The sequence below is a fragment of the Rana temporaria genome, chromosome 1 (genome assembly GCF_905171775.1).
Source record: "Rana temporaria chromosome 1, aRanTem1.1, whole genome shotgun sequence".
NCBI lineage: Eukaryota > Metazoa > Chordata > Amphibia > Anura > Ranidae > Rana > Rana temporaria.
This window is the reverse complement of record NC_053489.1, coordinates 586,160,791-586,184,358: the sequence shown is the minus strand read 5'-3', so window position 1 is coordinate 586,184,358 and position 23,568 is coordinate 586,160,791. Positions and strand designations below refer to the sequence as shown.

At 43.8% G+C, this 23,568-nt stretch overlaps 1 protein-coding gene across 2 annotated transcripts in view; it reads left to right on the top strand.

The window, feature by feature from the left end:
• The window catches only part of SLC30A9 (solute carrier family 30 member 9), a 111,253-nt gene that overhangs the window by 11,096 nt on the left and 76,589 nt on the right, over nt 1-23,568 (top strand). For both annotated transcript variants that reach the window (XM_040335024.1, XM_040335026.1), the window contains exons 3-5: nt 14,812-14,874; nt 17,127-17,226; nt 20,148-20,240. In XM_040335024.1, coding sequence (XP_040190958.1) covers nt 14,812-14,874; nt 17,127-17,226; nt 20,148-20,240 — 256 coding nt within the window. The remainder of the gene's footprint in view (nt 1-14,811; nt 14,875-17,126; nt 17,227-20,147; nt 20,241-23,568) is intronic.

The window sequence follows — 23,568 nt, the reverse complement described above, 5'->3', positions numbered from 1 at the left end:
GCAGCAGCCCCCCCCCCCCCCCCCCCCAGTTCACTCCGAGTCCTGCCGCCCAGACCCACTCCGCTCCGGATCAGCAGTGTGCACTCGCAACAGCTTCAGGTGGGGGGGGGGGGGACCCGAAGCTGTTGCGAGTGCACACTGCTGATCCGGAGTGTGGCGGCGGGACTCGGAGTGAACTCCGGGTGGGGGGGGGGGGGAGAGGGGGGGGCCGCCGCTGCTGCTTGTCACTGGCAGTACTAGCGCCGACTCCGCAGAGAGAAGTATTCAGCTGCGGTGGGGCTCGGTGGTGGTGGCGGGGCTGGCAGGCAATGGACGCGGGGGTGGTGCTGGCGTGTGGGATGGAGCCGGTCTGTTCCTTACCTTCAATGGTTGGCGCCGCTCCTCTATGATGCCCCCACACGCGCTCCAGATATCACCAGAATACCGGAAGTGATATAATATTAATGGCAATGCCCACTGACCTCTCCTCCGGTCCCCGCCGAGCCAATCCCATGACAAACCCATGCATTCTAGCAAATCAAATGACAGTGGGAGTGTGTGCGGGCGCACAGCTTGCGCCCTGCACACGCCCTAAACACGGGCAAATCGGCTTCCAAGCCTGCAATCAGCTGATTTCAGGCTGGGAAGCTTCCCATAGACCGGCGCCTGGTCACTCTTAAAGTGACATATTTTTAAAAAAAATTTTTTTTTTTTTTTTTTTTTTACAGCTTGGGGGGGCGGCGCCCGAGCGCCCCCTATGGACGGGCCGCCACTGTACTAAACCCACAACAGTAAAATCAGTCTGTACATGCAGTAAAGCATGCTTGTTACACTCTCTGTGGAACCTAAGGGGTTAATCCTGCGCTTTGTGTAAAAATGCTGTTTGATCCTGTCTTCTCTGATCCTCCTCTTCTTTTACTGTCTCCAATCTATCTCCAGATAGAACAGAGCCCTGACAGCACTCTAAACATACTCAGTTTGGTGCTATATATTGCTGATGAGAAAAGGTATTTAGTAGAGCTTCACGATTAACCGTTAAGAATCGAGATTGCGATTCTAACAAAGCACTTTCCAGATTCTATTGTCCCTATAAAAAATTTGCGGATGGAACACCGCTTTAACCACTTCTGCCCCGGAAGGGTTTACCCTCTTTTATATATTTTTGGGGGATATTTATTATAGCAAAAAGTAAAAAATATTGCTTTTTTTTTTTTTTTTTTTTTTTTTTAATTGTCGCTCTATTTTTGTTTATAGCGCAAAAAATAAAAACCGCAGAGGTGATCAAATACCACCAAAAGAAAGTTCTATTTGTGGGAAAAAAAAGGACGCCAATTTTGTTTGGGAGCCACGTCGCACGACCGCGCAATTGTCTGTTAAAGCGACGCAGTGCCGAATCGCAAAACCTGTCCGGGTCCTTTAGCTGCCTAAAGGTCCGGGTCTTAAGTGGTTAAAGAGACACTGTCACCTGCTCATTCCAAGGAAACTAGAAAGTGTCTCCTTATAGCTCAACGCTCTAGAAAAGTATACTAGTCAATCCATGCTCCCTCCCTAATACAAGAGTCTACCCCGAGTGAATGGCATCACTGCTCTCCTCACCTGAGTGTACAGGCCTGGAGACTAGCCACTCCGGCCAAAAGACAATCCTAAATAGGCGGTCCTATGCTCCCCTGTACCTGGAATCCCCATTCAATTTGAGCAACACTGGCTTATATGGGATACGTGGCTAAGAGGCATTGCTCTAAATGAGTAAAGTGACACTGGTTATTAACCCATTTGTATGGTATTATTCTCTGATCGCTGCATGCACACCTGTGTTTTCAGCTCCTAAAATGCCCCCCCCCCCTAAAAAAAAAGGCCATAAAACAGAATCTCCTTATCTCATATCGGGACCTGGGCATTGTGGCAGAATAAATGGGCATTTGTTCGCGAGGGGTTTCGTACTGGGCCTTTTCCCGGTGGCCTATTGCTGGTGGCAGTGCTGGTACTGGGGCTAGGAATATAGTCCTGGTTGCTGGCGGCTGCCTGATTTTCAGAGTGCCGTGCCCTTTTAGGAGGGACTAGGGGTGCAACGGATCAAAAAACTCACGGTTCGGATTCGTTCCTCGGATCAGGAGTCACGGATCGGATAATTTTTCAGATCGGCAAAAAAAAATTCTCCCCCACTGTAATATCCACATCTCCCTCCCCCCCCCCCCCCCATTGTAATATTCACATCTCCCCCACTGCAGTGGTGTCACTAAGGTTGGTATCACCCGGTGCAGAAAAAAAATTGTCATTCCCCCCACCAACTATAGTCCCCCCTCAGTAAAGAACCCCCTCCCTCGGTGCAGACACCCGCATTGGTACAGACAGACCCCCCCCCCCCCCCCCCCCCCCCCCCCCCAGGTAGTAGTCTCCCAGCGGTGTGTCCCACGAGTGCTGGCTCCTCCTCCTCTGTGGGTGTAAACAGAGAGGAGGGCCGCCGCCGGGTGTACCAAGATGGCCGCAGCTCTGGAGCTAGGCCAAAGCCGCGGCCTTTCCTAATGTTATCGCCGCGGCCTAGCTCTGGAGCCGCGGCCATAACATTAGGAAAGACAATCCGCCGTTCACAGTGTGTGCCGATCCGAATAGGGTGACCCGTTCGGATCACGGATCAACTGTGATCCGTTGCACCACTAGGAGGGACCCATTCTTCATCTGAATCGTTGCTATAATCAATCGGTTCAAATCAGAATCTGAGAACTCCCCGTTCTCTCATCGGTCATTAAGAGGATCTGGAACGCCTCCTCACTAGTATATAATCTTTTGAACATGGCTGTGTGGCGGGTAGCTGTATACGATGGGTTGTGTGATGGGTGGCAGGTGACGGTCACTGATGGGTTGTGTGATGGGTGGCAGGTGACGTTCACTGATGGTCACTGACGGGGCACGGCCACTGATGGGTGACGGTGGCACCGCTGATGGCAGTCTCTTTATGTGACAGGTACACTTTATATGGGTGACAGATGACAATTGGCGGGGGGCGCGATGGGACAGGTGTGGTGTTGGTGCAGATACTACAAAGATCTGTAACTCACCGATTGTAGCTCTTCTCTCCTCACACTGGAAGAAAAGAGGAGAAAAGAGCTGGCAACAGTTAGTTACAGCACTTTGTTTCCTTTTTGTGATCAGGCTATGAATGGATCGCAGCCGTTCACGTGGTACACAGCCCTGACCAATGGCTGTGTACCATTGTCGGTGACGAGCAGTGTTCCCGGGAACACGCTGCCACCGACGGTCAGCGCGCATGCGCTGTGCTTAATGCGGTGTTAACATTCGTGATCAGCCTTGACTTCATTACGGCTGATCACGTGGTAAACAGCGCATCCACGCCGCTGTTCACCCCTGTTGGTGACCAAAGGTGTCTCTGTGACACGCCGCCACCGACGGTACAGGCATGCGCGATCGCACGTATTCCCTTTTTAAATGACAGGACGTCATATGACGTCCTGTCAGAACAATAGAGTATTCCGCCCGGCGTCATTTGACGGCGTGCGGGTGTAATGCGGTATGTTTGGATTTTTTTTTTGTCTTTTAGAGTGGATCTCCGCTTTAAGACAGGTCTCCTATGCTGCAATGAGCACCCTCTTCCCGGGCCTTTTAGGTCTGAAGTTTTCGTCCATCTTGATTGGTTGGGATGGGATAATGTGATTCCTGCTCAATGCACACAGGTGTTGCCTGGTCCCAGCACCCAAAACTTGTACACTAAACTGTGAATGCAGGGTTAAAGATTTTATGGCAAGAGAGTCATACAGAGTAAGCAATGTATTACTTACAGGTTTATTAATCAAAGGCAACATAACCATCTTTGGACTGAGTTAAAGTATATCTTGGATAAGTTTACTGGGGGAATGCACATTTTTATTTTTTTGTTATTTTTATTTATTGGAGCCTGTAAGCATTGCCCCAGCGATCAGCAGATTGCTGGTGCCATGCAGGTCTCCAGCAAGCAGATCTGTCTGTGTGGCCATACATCCCCCCCCCCCCCCTTGTGATATAAAAAAAATGAAAGATAATTTCAGAACTTTTTTCACCTTTTTAATGTGACCTATAAACTGTACAACTCAGTTGAAGGAATGTAGAGTAGAAAAGTCTGCAGATAAACAGGTACAACTTATGTAGGATGATATGTTTCATGTCTGTGCATCATCTGAGGCCAGTCCTTTCACTGGGTATATGGAACAGCAACTTTAATCTTCATCATTCTTTAATGACCTAATTTCCATGTGTGCGTTTTTATTGCAGTTTTTCTAGGCTGATAAAACCTGTGTATACCTGCTGGTGAGGCTAATATAAACTAGGCAGTGTCCGATCAATTTAAAATGTTGCCAGCTGCAGTTTTATAATAATTACTAGTTAAAATCTTAATAGATGGATAAAGCCAGGGCTCGACAAACCTTAGGTCGCCATGGCGACAAGGTTTTATCCTGGTGCCTGGCTGCTGCCTGAATTCTTCCCTGCTATGTATCTCTGGCTCCGCTTTCTAATCTGCGGGGCGGCAGGTAGGGAGGAGAGCGGTCACACATCCACCCTTCTCCCCTTTTGACTGTTTCCCCCGACCATATAATGCAGTGTGAAGTGGAGCACAGGGAGACATCCAGGGACTTTTATCATCACATAGGGGGATTTCACCTAAGTTAAAAAAAAATTGGTTATTTTTACAATTAAAAAAAATGACACCCAAGTACATAAAAATCTCTTGCGCGCGCGCCCCCCCCCCCCCCCCCTAGAAAAAAATTGGGCCCCCACATATGTGCACGTACAAACGTAAATGCACGCATGAGGCGCTTGGGTCTGAAATTTGATTACAAATACACGTCGCTGCGCATGCCGTAATGAGAGCAATATATCTAGCACCAGACCTTCTTTGTAACACTAAACGGATGACTTGAACCCCTTTCACACTGGGGCATTTTTCAGGCACTTTAGCGTAAAAAAAAAAAACGCCTGAAAGAAGCCTCATCTGCAATCCCAGTGTGAAAGCCCAAGTGCTTTAGAGACATTTTACACTGCCAGCACCCGAAAAATGCTGGTAAAGCACCGCTAAAACTAGCAGCGCTTTACTGGTGTTTTTCGAGTGCTAGCTCGGTGCTTTTAACCCCCACTAGTGGCCGAATAAAGTGTTAAAAGCGCCCACAAAGCACCGCTGCCGAGGCGTTTTGCAGGCGCTTCCAGTTGATTTCCCATATAATAAGGCTTGCCTATAGGTACTGGAAATATCTACGGTTTAGGAGATATTCACCATATACGCTGGCGCCAAAGTCATCGGCGCATTCGCACTGAAGAAAAGGGCATAATCGTGCCGTTCCTATAGTGCTTGTGCCGTGACCGATGGCTCCCGCGCGCATGCCCGTTATGCTTTTACTTTGCAGGGAACAAAGAGGTAGTAAAACTCATCAGGGGTTATTCCCCCCCCCCCCTTATCTCCTCTTCTCAAGAGAATAAATTCAGTTCCTCTAATCTTTCCTCATAGCTGAGCTGCTCCATTCCTCTGTTCATCAGTTTGGTTGCCCTTCTCTGCACTTTCTCCAGTTCCCTGATATCCTTTGAGAACTGGTGCCCAAAAGTGAACTGCATATTCCAGATGATCTTGCTTATTATTTGTACAGGGGCAAAATGATATTTCTCTGGAGTCCATACCTCTCTTAATACAAGAAAGGACTTTGCTGGTTTTTGGAAACCCAGCTTGGCATTGCATACTATTGGTAAGCTTATGATCTACCAGAACACCCAGATCCTTCTCCACCATTGATTCCCCCAGTTGTACTCCTCCTTGTATGTATGATGCATGCATATTCTTAGCCCCCAAGTGCATAACGTTACATTTATCAACATTAACCCTCATTTGCCCAAATAATTGCCCGATTAAACCATGCATTAAAGCGGAGTTCTGCCTGCAAAAAAAAAAATTGTCGTTGGCTACAAATACTGTAGCTGTTGACTCTTAAAATAAGGATACTTATCTGTCCAGGGCGCCCGCAATGTCCTCACCTGAAGCCAACCCGCCCCTCAGCTCTGGGTGGAGGCACTGGCATCTTAAGTAAGGGAATCGGAAAGTGAAGCCTTGTGGCTTCACAGCCTGTTTCCTACTGCACATGCACGAGTCGCGCTCTGCGTTCTTACTGGTCCCTGCGGTCTTTTGGGACCTGTGTGTCTCCCCGAAGACAGCGGGGGGAATGGAGGAGGGGCTGGACATGTTGTAGATTGCTGCACGTACTGTGGCAATCTTTTGCCGGAAGTGGGAGCAAATACCTGGATTAGACAGGTAAAATTGGATAATTTTTGTTTTTGTGCCCCTAAAATGAACTGTGTATGTGTTGAGGGGACAGCAAATTTACACTGTTATACAAGCTGTACACTCGCTACTTTACATTGTAGAAAAGTGTAATTTCTTCAGTGTTGTCACATAAAAAGATATAATAAAATATTTACAAAAAATGTGAGGGGTGTACTTATGTGAGATACTGTATAATGTTTGGGGGTTTTTGTAATCTTTAGGCCTAAAATTATATTTTTAAACATGTGGAAAAACGTCTCTGGCTGTGAAAGGGTTAAAGGATAATTTCATCTTCGAGAACATGTTCTATGTTTCACCCTTAAAATATATATTTTTTTAAACTGTTTAACTTTTTTAGCTGGCTCCTGAATTCAAAGCTAATTTTTTGTCGAGCCCTGAACAAAGCTCTATTTTTTTTACAGGAAGTTGTAAAAAAATAAAATTGGCAACCACTCGTTTTCTGCCATCCGTTTCATCTCAACGCGGCATGCCCATTGTTATTGAAACAATTAAATTGCAGTAAATCAAAGGGTGTTCACTAAAAGATAGGTCTGACCTATGTTCTTGGTTGTCATTTGTGTAAAAGGATAGGTTTATGCACACAAAGTATTATCTTGTAAATGATTACCTGACTCTCTGTAGAAAACAGTAGAAGTTGCTGAAATATTGCCCTTCATGTGTTACAATCTGATTTTTAAGATTATCCATTTAGATGGATTTTATAATCTGATCTCTAAAACTGGTATGCAGTGGTATATTTAAGTTGATCGGTACTGATCGTTTTTAATGACCAATTAAAAAAAATGGCATTTTTCACGTCATGAAAAAACGGTCGTGTGTACGCGGCATTAGACTAAATGAAATCCATTACCTACCTGGTGTCACAACAGGTAGGTAAAGCGGGTTTCAGCTTGGGGTGTTTTTTTTTTTTTTTTTTTTTTTGTGCGCTTATGACTTTTTACAAATTGTGTTTAGCAATTAAAGTCAACTTTTAGATATGAAAAGAAAATGGTTTTTAACTTAAAAGCATGAAGTATTGAAAACTGCTGACCTGCTTCCTAATTTTACCAATATAATCCATGTATCAAACACACTGGAAGAGGCATTTAGAAGTGCTACTTATAGTGACAGTGTATAGATATAGCAGGTAACCCTGCATGTCTGTGTGTAAGCGTCTGCTACTGTCGGCTGTTTCTTTGTTTCTATTCCTTGATTTTTCTCGCCAGAATTTTATTTTTCCTTTTTTATAACTGTAAATGCCACATCAAGCACTTTGCTCTTTTGTGAGACTAAAGGCTTTGTTTTCAAAGCTTTCCTTTAGACTGCTAAGTACTTATGCTGGCAGTTTAGCTGTTCTAAATGTCGTTTTGTATGAAAAGAAGATGAAAATGTTTCACGCAGAGCCTCATAAATGTTCAGAATTTAACACAACAATGGGACTGGTTTTTGATGTGTATGGGAAATAATAATAAAAAAAAAAGCACACCTGGTATGTGTATGTATGAATGTCAGTTAGGGACCTTGTATTGTTAGCCCCTTAATGGCAGGGACTGATGTGAATCTAAAAAAAAAAAAAAATTAGGATTTCTCTATCTGTCTATGAGAGTGTTCGTTTAATTTTTATACGTTTACAAAATGCAGAGTAAGCAAAGAAAAAAATTGAAATCCTCATTTGGTGCGACTACTCTTTTGGCTTCAAACATCATATATTCCTACTTGCACAAAGTCAGGGATTTGTAGGATTAGCATCAGGTGTATAATAAACCAATTCTACCAATCAAGGAGCAATGATTATCAGTTGTAGGTTGAAACGCAGTAGAGCTGCACGATTAATCATCAAGAATCGTTATTGCGTTTTTTGTTTTTTTCGGTACTTGCAACATTATGGCGGACATTTTTGACACATTTTTGGGACCATTGGCATTTTTATAGCGATCAGTGCTATAAGAATGCATTGGATCACTATAAAAATGCCACTGGCAGTGAAGGCGTTAAGTATGTTACCTGGGTGTGTTCTGACTGTAGGGGGGGGGGGTGGACTCACTAGGGGAAATCGCTGATCTTCTGTTCATACATTGTATGAACAGAGGATCAGCATTCCCCCCCCCCCCCCCCCTGACAGGACCGGGAGCTGTGTGTTTACGCACATGGCTCCCGGTCCCCGCTCTGTAACGAGCAATCGCACGGGAATCAGGGGCGAGCGGGGGGCGCACGCGCCCGCCCCTAGTGGCCTGCAAGAGAGCCAACGTAGAGCTATGGGCTCTCGCGCAGGGGAGCTGACCTGCCGCCGTAAAACGACGGCGGCAGGTCGGCAAGTAGTTAAAGTGGTTGTAAACCCACATTTTGTAAGTTTTTTTTTTTAGCTATTGGTAAGTCTATAATAAGGCTTGCCTATAGGTAGTGGAAATATCTACTTGATGTGTGCCGTTTAGGAGAATTATCTTTATCCATCTATAAAGTGCTGCATGAATTGTCAGTGCTATATAAGTTCCTTTTTAAACAAATATGTGTTTTTTTTTTTTTTGTTTTGTTTTTTCTGTTTACTGTCTACCAAAGCCTATATACTGTGTTGCAGTGCTTTTTATGACCATATTACAGCTACAATCCTATGATTATTATTCAAATTAAATGACCTGTCCCTTCCTTGGTAGGTTCACAATTAAACCTTTAATAATAATAATAATAATAATATACAAGTTTAACATGTTGGGCTCCTAACACCATATAATTACACAGTAAAACAGGCTTTTATTTATCATCACCATCATTTATTATCCTTTATCACCAAAATCTTGAGTCAAATATTTAAAATACTCTGTCAAGAGGCAGGACTCCCTATCATTATGTTTCTTGAATCATTGCAATTATCACAAATAGTCAAATGTCACCCTGTGACTACCACTTCATAAGAATTTGTAAGCAAAGGATTGCTGTACTTTTATAACACAATGGCGCGTTTAATAAAACAAGAGATATTTGCAAATATAACCACTTTCTTTTAGTTCCCTGCGCTTTTTGAGCAGTATTTTACATGAAAATTTGTATATTGTAAGTACAGTAGTGTTCCTTCCTTTTCATTTTGTCCTAGCATTGTACTTGTTTTCTACAGTTGGATTTTAAAGGGGGTTGTAAGGGTAAATCCCCCCCCCCCCCTTAATAGCTTCCTTTTACCTTAGTGCAGTCCTCCTTCACTTACCTCATCCTTCCATTTTGCTTTTAAATGTCCTTCTTTCTTCTGTCTGTAACTACACACAGTAATGCAAGGCTTTCTCCCTGGTGTGGAGAAAGCCTCTTGAGGGGGCGAGCAGGAGTGTCAGGATGCCCACCAACACACAGCTCCTTTCTGCAAAGTAGAGAGCGTCCTGACCCTCCTGCTCGCCCCCTCAAGAGGCTTTCTCCACACCAGGGAGAAAGCCTTGCATTACTGTGTGTAGTTACAGACAGAAGAACAGGAAGTGAGGATTTCTCAGAAGAAATAAGGAGATTTAAAAGCAAAATGGAAGGATGAGGCAAGTGAAGGAGGACTGCACAAAGGTAAAGGAAGCTATTTAGGGATTTTTTTTTTTTTTTTTTTTAACCTTTGCAACCCCTTTTATTAACCCAATATGAGATTTTTGTTTAGCGCGTCATTTTTCTTCTACATGTTTGTTGTGATTTTTATCTCACTTTTGTGGTCCTGCTGAACAATTTACACTGTTGGTGGTGTGATTGACATTTTATTTATTTTTGATGTTTTTACACATGTGCAGTTTTCTTCCTCTATATAATAAAGCAGCCCAGACCTTGCTGTACAGGTGTAAGGCACACATGTAGGCTCTTTTTAGCTGAACCTCTTATGGCACGTGTGCCTGTTTTTTGTCTGTGCCTTAACTTTTTATTTTATTGCTCATGACATGTTTCTAAGCATAAGTAATGCCAGTGTTTCATAATATGCTTTAAAAATGACTGCAGCTATTATATTCAACCCACGTGAAAAAGTAGTTTTCTGGTAACAAAATAGTCACTTATTGCAAATCCTGAATATCTGAACAGCATTACTTCAAGCCTCATCTCCCACGGATAAGATTTATAAGACAAAAACATCTGCCATCATTAGCAAAACAAACGGATATTCATTTTCTTGCAATCCATTAGTCGTTTTGTATTTTCCAAGTTTTCTTTTTTATTGTGTTTGATCGCTAATGATAAATGCAGGTTTTTATAATTATTTATCTTATGCACTTTACCAGTTTTGTATTCTGCCAAATTTTGTTAACCACAAAACCTGATGTCTAGATATTTATAGAAGACCTAAGATGTTGGTGCCTCATTTTAGTAGTCCCATAGGTGGGTCAAGTTTTTATTTTTTTCCCGTTCAGCCAGCGGATTGAATGGAAAAAACTGACACACTCTTGATGTGGATGGAGAATCCTCTCTGAGCGATTTGTATCTTGAGTGTGCACTTACCCCGTCGTCAGAATACACTGATCACCATTGCAGTCTATAGCTGACGGCACTGATTTTGAGTGGGGAAATTTTTAACAGGGCGGTTGTACAAAAGTCGATCGGTAGATGAACTTCTGTGCAGCATTCGTGCCCAAACAGATTGAAATGGATCCAATCCCTGTAAAGGGGTTGTAAAGGGGAAACATTTTTTTTCCCTAAATGGCTTCCTTTACCTTAGTGCAGTCCTCCACTTCCTGTTCCTTCACAAACCTCATCCTTCCATTTTGCTTTTAAATGTCCTTATTTCTTCTGAGAAATGCTCACTTCCTGTTCTTCTGTCTGTAACTCACCACAGTAATGCAAGGCTTTCTCCCTGGTGTGGAGAAAGCCTCTTGAGGGGGCAAGCAGGCAAGTCGGGACACTCTCTACTTTGCAGATAAAGGAGCTGTGTGTTAGTGGGCGTCCTGACACTCCTGCTCGCCCCCTCCCCCCTCAAGAGGCTTTCTTCACACCAAGAAGAAAGCCTTGCATTACTGTGTGGAGTTACAGACAGAAGAACAGGAAGTGAGGATTTCTCAGAAGAAATAAGGACATTTAAAAGCAAAATGGAAGGATGAGGTAAGTGAAGGAGGACTGCACTGAGGTAAAGGAAGCTATTTAGGGAAAACATTTTTTTCCTTTAAAACCCCTTTTAATCAGCTGAATGTTGATCCATGTATGGCTGGCTTTTCTCCCTTCCTCATGTTATTCAGTGGCTGAGAACATTTTATGGATTTACAGTTGCTGTCAGGTCATTCCCACCAGCCATGCTTAAAACTGACCAATGTGCTAATTCTGAATATCAAATTCTGCATTTCCACACATCTTTGTCCTTCTGCAACAGTAAGTTGGCCTCAACATAGTGCCTTCTCTGGATTTCCTTCTGTAGGGCCCATTCTATTTGTCTATGTACCAAACTTCCTCCACTACTTCCGCCAATGTTTCACAATTCCCAGGTCCTCTTCTACATTTCAAATGGCCAGACCACCTGAAAGAATTCCTCCAACCAGTTTTATCTACTGTATAATAAAAACAAATGGTGTTCTCACTGCAAAGGCATTGCGTTTTCAGGGACCAGATCTCAGGGTACCGGAGTACCATGTGGTGCAGTGCGTTTTGCAAGTCAAGTGGTGCATGCACTACTCTTTGTACATTCCAGTGGTGCAGTTTGCAGCCCATTCAAATGAATGGGCTGCCAAAACGCCCTGCAGGGGAAATCACAGGAATGGGGATCGCTGTGTGAGCTAGCCCTAATTACACAACATTACTATAGTGGGACGAACTATGGAGAACAGAAAATTTAATTGGGTAAAGTTTTAGGTAGGTGCAATGCAGAAAGCAACCTCCTTTTGTGTGTGTGGTGTGTGTTTTTTTTTTTTTTTTTTTTTTTTTTTTTATTATATTATAGCTAATATAAATTGGAGGAATTTTATCAGGTGGCATGTGATGTTTCTGTATATGGAAGAGGACCTGGGTTTCGCGTGTAGACCTGCAGCTGGAATGGAGATTCCATTATGTTAATTCCTTGTTGAAGGATAATGACTTGGCGAGCACGTCCTGTGAAATTTAGACTTTAATACAGAGGCACAAAAGTGGTGCAGTATCAATATTTAAGAATCTTGGAGACTCTGGGGTAGATTCAGGTAGGAGATACGACGGCGTATCTCCAGATACGCCGTCGTATCTCTGAGTGTGCGGCGTCGTATCTATGCTCCTGATTCTTAGAATCAGTTACGCATAGATTTGACTAAGATCCGACCGGCGTAAGTCTCTTACGCCGTCCTATCTTGGTTGCATATTTACGCTGGCCGCTAGGTGGCGATTCCGTCGATTTACGCGAGGAATATGCAAATTGGGTAGATACGCCGATTCAGAAACGTACGTCCGCCCGGCGCATTTTTTTACGTTAGGCTTTTTCCAGCGTAAAGTTACCCCTGCTATATGAGGCGTATCCTATGTTAAGTATGGACGTGGTTCCCGCGTCAAATTTTGAAAATTTTACGTCGTTTGCGTAAGTCGTCAGTGAATGGGGCTGTGCGTAATTTACGTTACGTCGAAAGCATTGGCTTTTCGCGGGTTAATTTGGAGCATGCGCACTGGGTTACTTTCACGAACGGCGCATGCGCCGTTGGTAAAAAACGTCATTTGCGTGGGGTTATGTTTGTTTTACGTAAAACACGCCCACCTCTTCACAATTTGAATTGGGCGCACCTACGCCGGCAGATTTACGCTACGCCGCCGTAACTTAGGGCGCAGGTTCTTGGTGAATACAGAACCTGCCTCACTAAGTTACGGCGGCATAGCGTATCTGAGATACGCTACGCCCACAGAAAATTAAGCCAATCTACCTGAATCTACCCCAGAGTGTTTGTTTTTTGCATGTGCAGTTGGGATTAAAGTGGTAAACCTCAGACATGAAATATGAACAAAGCATATCCCTCTACTTTTCTCTATCCAGAACACTAAGTGCAATTTCTGTCTGCTGCTTCCTCTATTGGCATGGATCACTTCTTACAAGTTTTCCTGACACCAAGAGAAACAAAGTGACAGGGAAGGGACCTCCAGCTGATTGACCACCTCAGCTCTGTTCCTGTTCCTCCAATCAGCTCTCAGAGCTCTCCTCGCTGAGCTCATCAGAGTGTAATTTCAGCTCTCCACCCCACTTTTTTGTTTTGACGGCTTAGACAAGTTTTTTTTTTTTTTTTTTTTTTTTTTTTTTTCCATTCTGGACTTTGCATGGATGAAGAGAAGACTGCAGATAGACCAATATAGGAGGATTTGTTTCATCTCTGTGTATCACCTGAGGATAGTCATTTCACTGGGCATATGCAAGGGTTTACAACCACTATAATTGTATAGTTCTCAAACTGACCTATTAACTCAAAGCTATGTTGACCATCTTGCTGAGATGGATAGATGGGTATAGAGTAGTAGAAGGGCTAGAATATCTCCTATAAAGAAATTGTGGCTCCATGCATTAAGCTTCAAAATGAAATTGGGAAAATAGACATTTGTTTGGTAACTCAGTAGGTTTCATAGCGTGATATCATGACATCATTGTCTTCTCTTGTCTCTCAGGGGCTCCAGCGGTGACATTTCTTTACCATATTTCCCAGCTTGGGCCACCTTGGTACAAAACTTAGACTTGAGGCCCCACTCGCACCCATAATTCATGCCCCCCTAATGTGTATGGGGTATATAGTATCCCTACTCATTCACCCAAAAAAATGCACAAAGTGAATAAAAACTCAACAAAAGATTTTGAAAAGTCCTTTATTAAAAAAAAAAAAAAATTCCCTGGTGTTGATCCATCATCGAACAAAAAAAAAATCTCTGGTCCTGACACAGGCTCCCGCCTTCTGACAGCTCTTAAATAACTAAGGGGCAGGGGCCATCACCAGGTGGCACCGCCCGCTTGTGACATCGTCGAACCAGCATGCCCTCGGTCGATTTCATAAAGGAGCTAGTTTACACTTGGTGACGTCACCAGGTGGCTCCCACCCCTTAGTTTATTTAAGAGCTGTCAGGTGGTCGGAGCCTTTGTTGGGATTTTTTTTTTTTCATGTCTGCGGTGGTGGGAGGCGTTGTTTTTCTGCCACTAAACTCTCCTGCCAAAATCAGCACAGCAGCGTTGAGGTCCCCTATCCCTGAAAAGTGGGGCAATGCATTAGGCAGCTGTGAGACCCCTGTGAGTGTGAGGCCTTAGGAGACAGTCTAATTAAAGAGCTGCCTCTGCTCACCAGAGTTTCAACTTTTTTTTTTTTCTCTGTTACTAAATAACTGAAAACCCAGGAGGTGCATATGATATCCATCATGATTTCTTACACTTGTTCTTTTGCAAATCCCAAACTAGGGCATGGTCTTTATGCGTCCATCAGTGCAAATTAGATTGTTCCCTATAGGCTGCTAACCTATAAAACTGTTTGTAATATGAATTTTACATTTATAGTAGTGAAAAACCTGACATCTAAGATGAAGCCCTGTCTTAATAGAATATTGATCAAAATCTAAACAAGATGGAGAATATTCTGAAAGGAATAATTTCTAGGAGCTCACGTGTTTTGTGTTTCCAGGGCAGGATCCCAGCAAACCAGAACAGAAGGGCGTGCTACCTCCCGATCCTATTCAAGTCAAAGGTTTGTGATTCAGTAACTTTCTACTTATCAGTATAGTGGGTGCGCTCGGTTGAATTGTAACGGTCATTTGAGTTATTAGAAATAAACAGTATTGCAGATCTTCCTTCCTCCTCAGTGAAAAACTGGGAGCACCTTTCTGGCACCACATTTCCACTTAGAATTCCTTATAAAGAACACTGGGGGTGCTCATGTTTTTAAATTGTGTTTTAAATGATTAAATCTGATGTTGTTGTGTTCCTAATATTTCCTTTGCAAGCGGACATAAGCATCTGATCTTGCCTGCAATGACAACTGAAATTGTTATTAAATGCTAGAAGTGTAGGCCATTTAGGTACCTCCCGAAGCCTGTCCAAAAATCTCCTTTACTGCTTTGTTGCTAGAATGCTACCAAGACACTACCAACCATTGCTGCTCACACCCAATATCACAGGAGCAAGCTTATTCTCTAAATCAAATCTCCCTCTCCTCCCTCTCCCTCTCTCCTGTGATGGTGGGAGGGAGCGGTGGCAGTGTCTTGGAAAGCAGACAGGATAGGGGAATGCGAGTTTACATGCTTCAAGTGTGTGTCCCCCCCTAAGATGCTGCTACTCATGGACGGGCTGACAGTGGTTATTTTCCTCTGCCTTTAAATGCCCCTGACCCCAAACTCTTATGTGTCCATGGATACATGTTTAGAGGCAGGGGAAAAAACACCAAATGCCCCTATAAGCCACAATAAAAATGTCCAGTGTGCATAATGGCTCTTTCACACGGAGCGGACCGTTTCTGGGTCCGCTCCGTGTGTCCGCCAAAGCTCAGCAGGGATCCCCGCTGAGCTGTCGGCGGACAGGGCGGTCCCCGCACACAGTGCAGAGACCGCCCTGTCTCTGCTCCGCTCTCCCCTATGGGGGATCGGCTGCAGACGGACCGTCTGTCCGTCTGCATCCGATCCGTTCCGCCGAACGGAAGAAAAATAGGGTTTCTTCCGTTCGGAAAAGCGGATCCCGACTGACGCGGACGCTAGCGGATGCTCCATCCGCTAACGGACGCGATCCCATAGGGATTCATTACAAGTCCGTTAACGGACTTGTAATGAGCGGACGAACGGTCCGCTAGTGTGAAAGGACCCTAAGGCCTTGCATTTATATTGCATCCATAATTTCAATTAATACATTCCTTTTAGTCTTGCCATCAGTATGCTATGACTGGACATGGATTTTAATTACACTTGCTTTTTATTTTTTTATTTCCGGTACTTGTATAGCGCTGTCAATTTACACAGCACTTTACATATACATTGTACATTCACATCAGCTTCTACCCTCAAGGAGCTTACAATATTAAAGGGGTTGTAAAGGTAAAAAAAACATCTGACAGCACCGCCCCCCCCCCGAACCCCTATTTTATTTACCTCACTGTTCGAAAGTCCCGGGCGCGTGCTTGTCATCTTGTTTGGTTCCCAGCCTGGCCGTTGATTGGCGAGGCTGGGCTGGTTGATAGCAGCACAGCCATTGGCTGGCGCTGCTGTCAATCACAGCGGATGACGCGGGGGGCGGGGCCGAGTGATACAGTCGGCGGCTATATCACGGGAGCGCGCTCGCAAAAGCTTTCCACCATGCTCGCTCGCGTGAAGGTAGAAAGCTTTTGCGAGGAGGAGCCGAGACAGCCGCCGAGGGACCCCAGAAGACACGGATCCGGGTCACTCTGTGCAAAACGAGCTGCACAGTGGAGGTAAGTATAACATGTTTGTTATTTTAAAAAAAAAAATTGTGCCTTTTAGTGTTCCTTTTAAGGTCCCTAACGCACATTCATATATATACTAGGGCCAATTTAGACAGGACCTGATTAATCTACCAGCAGGTCTTTGGAATGTTGGAGGAAACCAGAGTACCTGGAGGAAACCCACACAGGCACAGGGAGAACATGAAATCTCCAGGCAGATGGTGGTGTGGTCAGGATGCGAACCAGCGACCCTTTTGTGCTGATAGGTGAAGGTGCTAACCACCGCACCACTGTGCTTCCCCCTAGCTTTACGAGCGCGAGTTCTCCGTTGGAAATATTTTGTAATGTTGGATTGACTAGTGGAGGAGAAATGGTTGGAGAATTGAGGAACCTTTCAGGCCCTTGAACATCAGTGCCAATGCCGTGTCATCTGGGTTATTTTAGATAATTATCGCTAATAATTATAGAATATTGCAAATTCCCCCTTTTTTTTTTTTTTTTTGCAAAATGCTTAGTTTTCCATTTTAATATTTGATGCATATTTGTTTCAGTTAAGGCGGTTCTTAAAAAGAGAGATTATGGAACAATATACATGAAGAATAACTTCATCACGGGAGTACGAGCAATGAATGAATTCTGCCTTAAACCCAGGTATGGAATACACATTACAACTGGTTGGAAGTTTTACCTTATTTAATTATAATTCTATTTGTCCTACAATCTTTCTAAAGATATAGTTGTGGCTGACAGCTGAGCAGGTAAGATGGAAATCCTTGAACGTTGTTTCATGAGCTGAAGTTTCCTTTTAGGTGCGATCACTTCTTAGTTGTACTTGTAGGAATTTTAGGGTTGTGACTGATGACATCTAAGAGGATGCCAGGCATGCTTTCCTAGAGCTGAATTATAGGCAAACCAGTTTCTGTCCAGTTTTAGATTTGCACAGCTTTGCCTTACAGTTCTGTCCAGCAAGGGAGGGGATCTTTCACTTACAGGCCCCCTCCCTCTCTCTCCTTCCCCTCCACCGCAACAAGAAGCGTCATACAGATGAGCACATCTCTGCACACTGCTGTACAGGATTTAAAGTGAATGACAAAGTCAGATTTTCTATTGATGTCTTAATGGAAAATGGAAAAATAAAGCTGTGAGCTGAACGAAAATAATCGAACAGAGCTCCCCATCCAGCACTCTATACAATGCACATGGAGGAATTCTCTGCTGTGGCTATTGGGTTCTGACAGCCACAGCCGGTACCTGTCAAATTACCGGACAACATCTGTGTGGATGCAGCCATCAATTTTCTGCCTGACTTTCATTTTTCAATCAAAGCATGTTGGGTGGAATCTGGTCAACAGGGCCACCCATGTAGCTAATTTGTATAGTGGGCACGCAGCCTTAAAGGGGTTGTACAGGTTTGTTTTTTATTTTTTAAATAGGTTCCTTTAAGCTAGTGCATTGTTGGTTCACTTACCTTTTTCCTTCGATTTCCCTTCTAAATGTTTTTTTTTTCTTTGTCTGAATTTCTCACTTCCTGTTCCTCCTCAGTAAGCTTGCCCTCATCATCCGAGCCGTTCTGGCTGGGGGTTGATCAGCCAGAACAGCTTACTGAGGAGGAATAGGAAGTGAGAAATTCAGACAAAGGGGAAACATTTTTTTTAGATGGGGAAATGGAAGGAAAAGGTAAGTGAACCAACAATGCACTAGCTTAAAGGAACCTATTTAGAAAATAAAAAGCAAACCTTTACAACCCCTTTAACCTCTTGACCACTGGGCACTTAAACCCCCTTCCTGACCAGACCAATTTTCAGCTTTCGGTGCTCTCACAATTTGAATGACAATTACTCCGTCATACAACATTGTACCCATTTGAAATTTTTGTCCTTTTTTTCACACATATAGAGCTTTCTTTTGGTGGTATTAGATCACCTCTGGGTTTTTTATTTTTTGCGCTATAAAAGAAAAACGACCGAAAATTCTGTAAAAAAAAAAAAAAAAAAAAAAAAAAAAAAAAAAAATATTGTTTCTGTCATATTCGCAGGTTATTTCTCACACACAGCATATGCATACCACGAATGACACCCCAAAACACATTCTGCTATTCCTCCCGAGTATGGCGATACCCCATGTGTGCAACTTTTACACGGCGTGGCCACATACAGAGGCCCAACGTGCAGGGAGCGCCATCAGGCGTTCTGGAGCACCCAGGCCAATTCTGACATTTCTCTCCTACATGGAAAAATCACAATTTATTTGCTAGAAAATTACATAGAACCCCAAAACATTATATATGCGGAGTATTTGAGTATGGCAGAGTATGGCGCAGGGATAGCTGGATCTGTGACTGCAGTTGTCACAGATCCAGCCACAGCACTGCTGACACCCCGCGCTCCCCCCCCCCCCTCCTCTCGCACTGTACCGAACGGTACAGAGAGGAGAGGGAGGAACCGGCGTCATCAAATGATGCCGGTTTGTTTACAAGTGATCGCTCCGTCATTTGACGGAGCGATCACGTGGTAAACAGCCGCGATTCGCGGCAATTTACCGTGATCCGTGATGCGCCGGGTCTTCTAGACCCGGCGAGCACGGACACTTCCGCGAGCACGCCCCAGGGGACGCGCAAACGCGGAAGTGCACGAGGACGTCCCAGGGACGTCCTGTCACAGTAACTCGACCGCACTGTAGCAGTATTTTTGCTATAGCGCGGTCGGCAAGTGGTTAAGCTACAGTGGAAGGAGACGGATTTGCCTACTTTAAAGTCAGAAAATTAAGTCCTGCTAGATTTCTTTAGGCTGGCCCCTTTTGCAGGTATACTATATAACTATATAAAACATTAAAAATAAATTCCCTATACTGATTAAAATCCAGTAATACACGGTTTGAATTTACTAAAGGCAAATAGACTGTGCACTTTGTAAAGTGCAGTTACTCGAGAGCTTGGTAAATAAGGTGAAGTTTCACTTTGCAAAGAGTACCCAATCGCGTGCAAGGAAAAAAAAAATGCATATTTGCACATGATTGGATGATGAAAGTCAGAGCTTCTGCTCATTTACAAAGCTTTGCAGCAAATGCATTTTGCAAATGGGGAGCCTTTAATAATTCAACCTCGCTGTCTCACCCTGCTCTGCACATGCTCCCTATTTTTAGGCACCGTGCTGAGTTTATTGAGGCAGATCTTCCTAGCGGCCCTAAAGCAGAATTGAACCCTCCTATCATTTACAGCCAAGGAAGCTGCTTCTGTGTGATTTGCATTTGCCATGGTGCTGCACATCTGATTAGTTACGACACCAACTATTTGATGGTTTGACAGTTTGGTTGACACAAGCAAATATGACAGTTGGCAGTCCCGAATCCAGTGTAAAAACGAATCTGTGTAAAAAGCGGCCTTAGGGTTTCAAAATAACGATGACTTCAATCTAGCTGCCGTGAATTAGTCTATGTTCTGTTATATACCGGTACATGTGCTATGAGGGTCCTGTGAACCCGGAGCACAAAGCCCATGACCAGCAGTGAGGTTCGTGTTCTGATCTTTGAGCTTCTAATCTTCTTTCATTTGCTTTTGCTTTTTTTTGCCTCAGTGACCTGGAACCACTGCGGAAGATTAGACGGAGAAGTCCCCATGATGACACAGAATCTTTTACTGTGTTCCTAAGGTCGGATGTAGAGACCAAGTAAGTGAAACTTTTTCCTGTGTGTTACTTGGATGGGTTAAATCCACAGAAACCCAATTTTGTTGTAGCTCTCTAGGAGCCCCTTTAAATAAGTAGTATTTTGTATCGAGCATCAGCTGCTGTCATCTCTATCAACTTTGGGAATCTCTCAGGGAACCTGTGTTGGAAGTCTCTGATGGAAGCAGACATTTTGTGACTCCAAACAAGTTCTGGGGCGGTGAGGTTCCATCTGAGACTTATGTTTAATTTTTGGCATATTTTGATATCGTTTTTCTTACAGACAACCATTATTAGGACTTCATAATTTTTCTGTAACCAGAGTTAATTTCACCTCAAAGAGGGGGTTCACTCTGGGGGATAAAAAAGTTACCGGCTACAAATCCTGTACCTGGTGACTTTTAATAAAAGGACACTTGCCTGTCCAGGGATCTAGTGCCGTCCTTACCTGGGCTAGCTCTGGGTTCCTGGCGCTGACATTCTAACTGTGGGCAGCTGGCTATGCTACTTTCAGCTTCGCAGTTGGCGCACTGCGCATAAGTGAGCTACACTGCGCTTTGTGAATTTCCTGCAGTCTTCTGTGATGTGTCCCAGAAGACTGCAGGTCGAGAGAGAACTTCCTCTTGGATCACCTAGTCAAACCAAGTGGTAGTGGGAGCAAGTACCTGTCAAAACTAGGTACCCGCTCTCCCCCCAAAAAATTACATGCCAAATGTGGTAGGGGTGGAGGACTTAAAGCCAAAGTTCCACTTTGAGGTTCCAGTATTGAGCAAAAACCGTTCAAAAATCGTTCTTGTATCTTCTTTTTTTTTTTTTTTTTTTGTTCTGTAATGGCATTAAATGTATAATCCAGGTTAGTTTAACCAGCAAGAATTGTGTTCCAAAAGCAGAGTAGGACCTTGCTGATACTGGTGCTAAGTTAATAAAAATATGCCTAGGTGGTTTCTGACTGTTGTGTTGACTGTAAACATAACCTGCCCAGTAAGAGCACATAGCCTATCGCTAATGACCATCAGGTTATTAGGCTGAAAGGGCATCAATTTAAAAATAGGAGTGTACCTGAAGAACTTGCAGGCAACGTTTTTCCAATCTATTTGACTAGGTGCTGGTTGTTCATGTATGCTGTATGCACAGGTCAAGCCCAGTCATGGGAGTGGATAGTGGTCCATCAGAGGCCAGTGAGCTCTTATTTTGCAGACATTTCTCAGGGTAATATCATTCTACATACGTAACACAGTAATTATTATTATTATTATTAAGGTATACTAATTACATCCTTGGCATGCCACCTTTGCCCTCGCCTACATTCTTCCTGCACTATAAAAAACATGGAAGTCACTATCCCTTTTCCTGACCCCTGCACTGCTACAATAGCGCCATAGTAGTGTGTGCTTCGTGTATGTTAATAATAAAAAAAAAAAAATATATATATATATATATATATATATATATATACTGAATGCCGCATTTACCAAATGGATCGTACATCTCCTCAAGCAGAGATACCCTGTGCAATCGTCACAATTCTATTCCCATTTTAAAATTTACCTTTAATACATTACTTGCATTGAGGTAAAAACGTTTTCAGTTTACCTGTGCCCCCCTTCCTGTGTGAAGGGGAAGAGGGGGGCCAATAGATCAGCACTGCATCTTTTCTCCCCTTCCTCTTTACATTACACTGCATTCGAGCAGGAGCCATTGGCTCTTGCTGCTGGCATTTAGAGGAAGTGGGGGGGGGGGGCACTAAGTCCAGCTGCGCAAGTCTATGGAGTGCGGCTCCCTAGACACACCGTTCAGGAGCACAGGGACTACCCTTCCCTATAGCCAGAGGCTAGCTATGGTAGTTCCGCAGAAGAGGAGGAGGAGCCAAGATCGCCGGGGAACCTCAGAAGAGGAGCAGGTAAGTATAACATGTTTGTTATTTTTAAAGAAGGTAAAACATTTGAGTATAGTAACACTTATTTTTTTTTTTTTATTACATTTTCTGCATTAAGGAAAAAACTTTATGTGCTGACCCCCCTGAGTACTTGGTGAGGGGAAAAAGTATTTAATCCCCTGCTGATTTTGTACATTTGCCCATTTTGTACATTTGCCCACTGACAAAGGATCAGTCTATAATTTTAATGGTAGGTTGATTTTAACAGTGATGGACAGAATAACAACAAAAATATTCAGAAATGAATTTCAAAAAAGTTATTTGATTTGCATATTAATGAGTGAAATCAGTATTTGACCCCTTTGCAAAACATAACTAGTACTTGGTGGCAAAACCTTTGTTGGCAATCAGAGGTCAGACATTTCTTGTAGTCGGCCCCCAGGTTTGCACACATTTCAGGAGGGATTTTGTCCCACTTCTCTTTTCAGATACTCTGCAAGTCATTAAGGTTTCGATGCTGATGTTCGTAAACTCGAACCTTCAGCTCCCTCCACATATTTTCAATGGGATTGAGGTCTGGAGACTGGCTAGGCCACTCCAGGACCTTAATGTACTTATTCTTCATCAACTCCTTTTGCCTTGGTCGTGTGCTTTGGGTCATTGTCATGCTGGAATACTTATCTATTTTCAATACCCTGGCTGAGGGAAGGAAGGAAGGAGGTTCTCACCCAAGATTTGACAGTATATGGGCCCTGTCCATTGTCCCTTTGATGCGGTGACGTTGTCCTGTCCCCTTAGCAGAAAAACACCCCCAAAGCATGATGCTTCCACCTCCATGTTTGAGTTGATGCCAAAGCGCTTAATTTTGGTTTCATCTGACCACAACCCTTTCACCCAGTTCTCCTCTGAATCATTCAGATGTTTATTAGCAAACTTCAGATGGGCCTGTACATGTGCTTTCTTGAGCAGGGGGACCCTGGGGGCACTGCAGGATTTCAGTTATTCACGGCGTAGTGTTACCAATTGTTTTCTTGCGGACTATGGTCCCAGCTGCCCTGAGATCTTTGACCAGATTCTTCCGTGTAGTTCTGGGCTGACCAAGGGAGATTGACAGTTATTTTGTGTTTCTTCCATTTGCGAATAATCGTGCCAACTGTTGTCACCCTCTCACCAAGCTGCTTGGCGATGGTCTTGTAGCCCATTCCAGCCTTGTGTAAGTCTACAATCTTGTCCTTGACAACCTTGGACCGCTCTTTGTGGTCTTGGCCATGGTGGAGTGATTGGAATCTGATTGCTTCTGTGGACAAGTGTCTTATACAGGTAACAAACTGAGATTAGGAGCACTCTCTTTTTTAAGAGGGTGCTCCTAATCTCAGCTCATTGCCTGTATAGAAGACACCTGGGAGCCAGAAATCTGGCTAATTGATAGGGGATCACATACTTGATTCACTCATT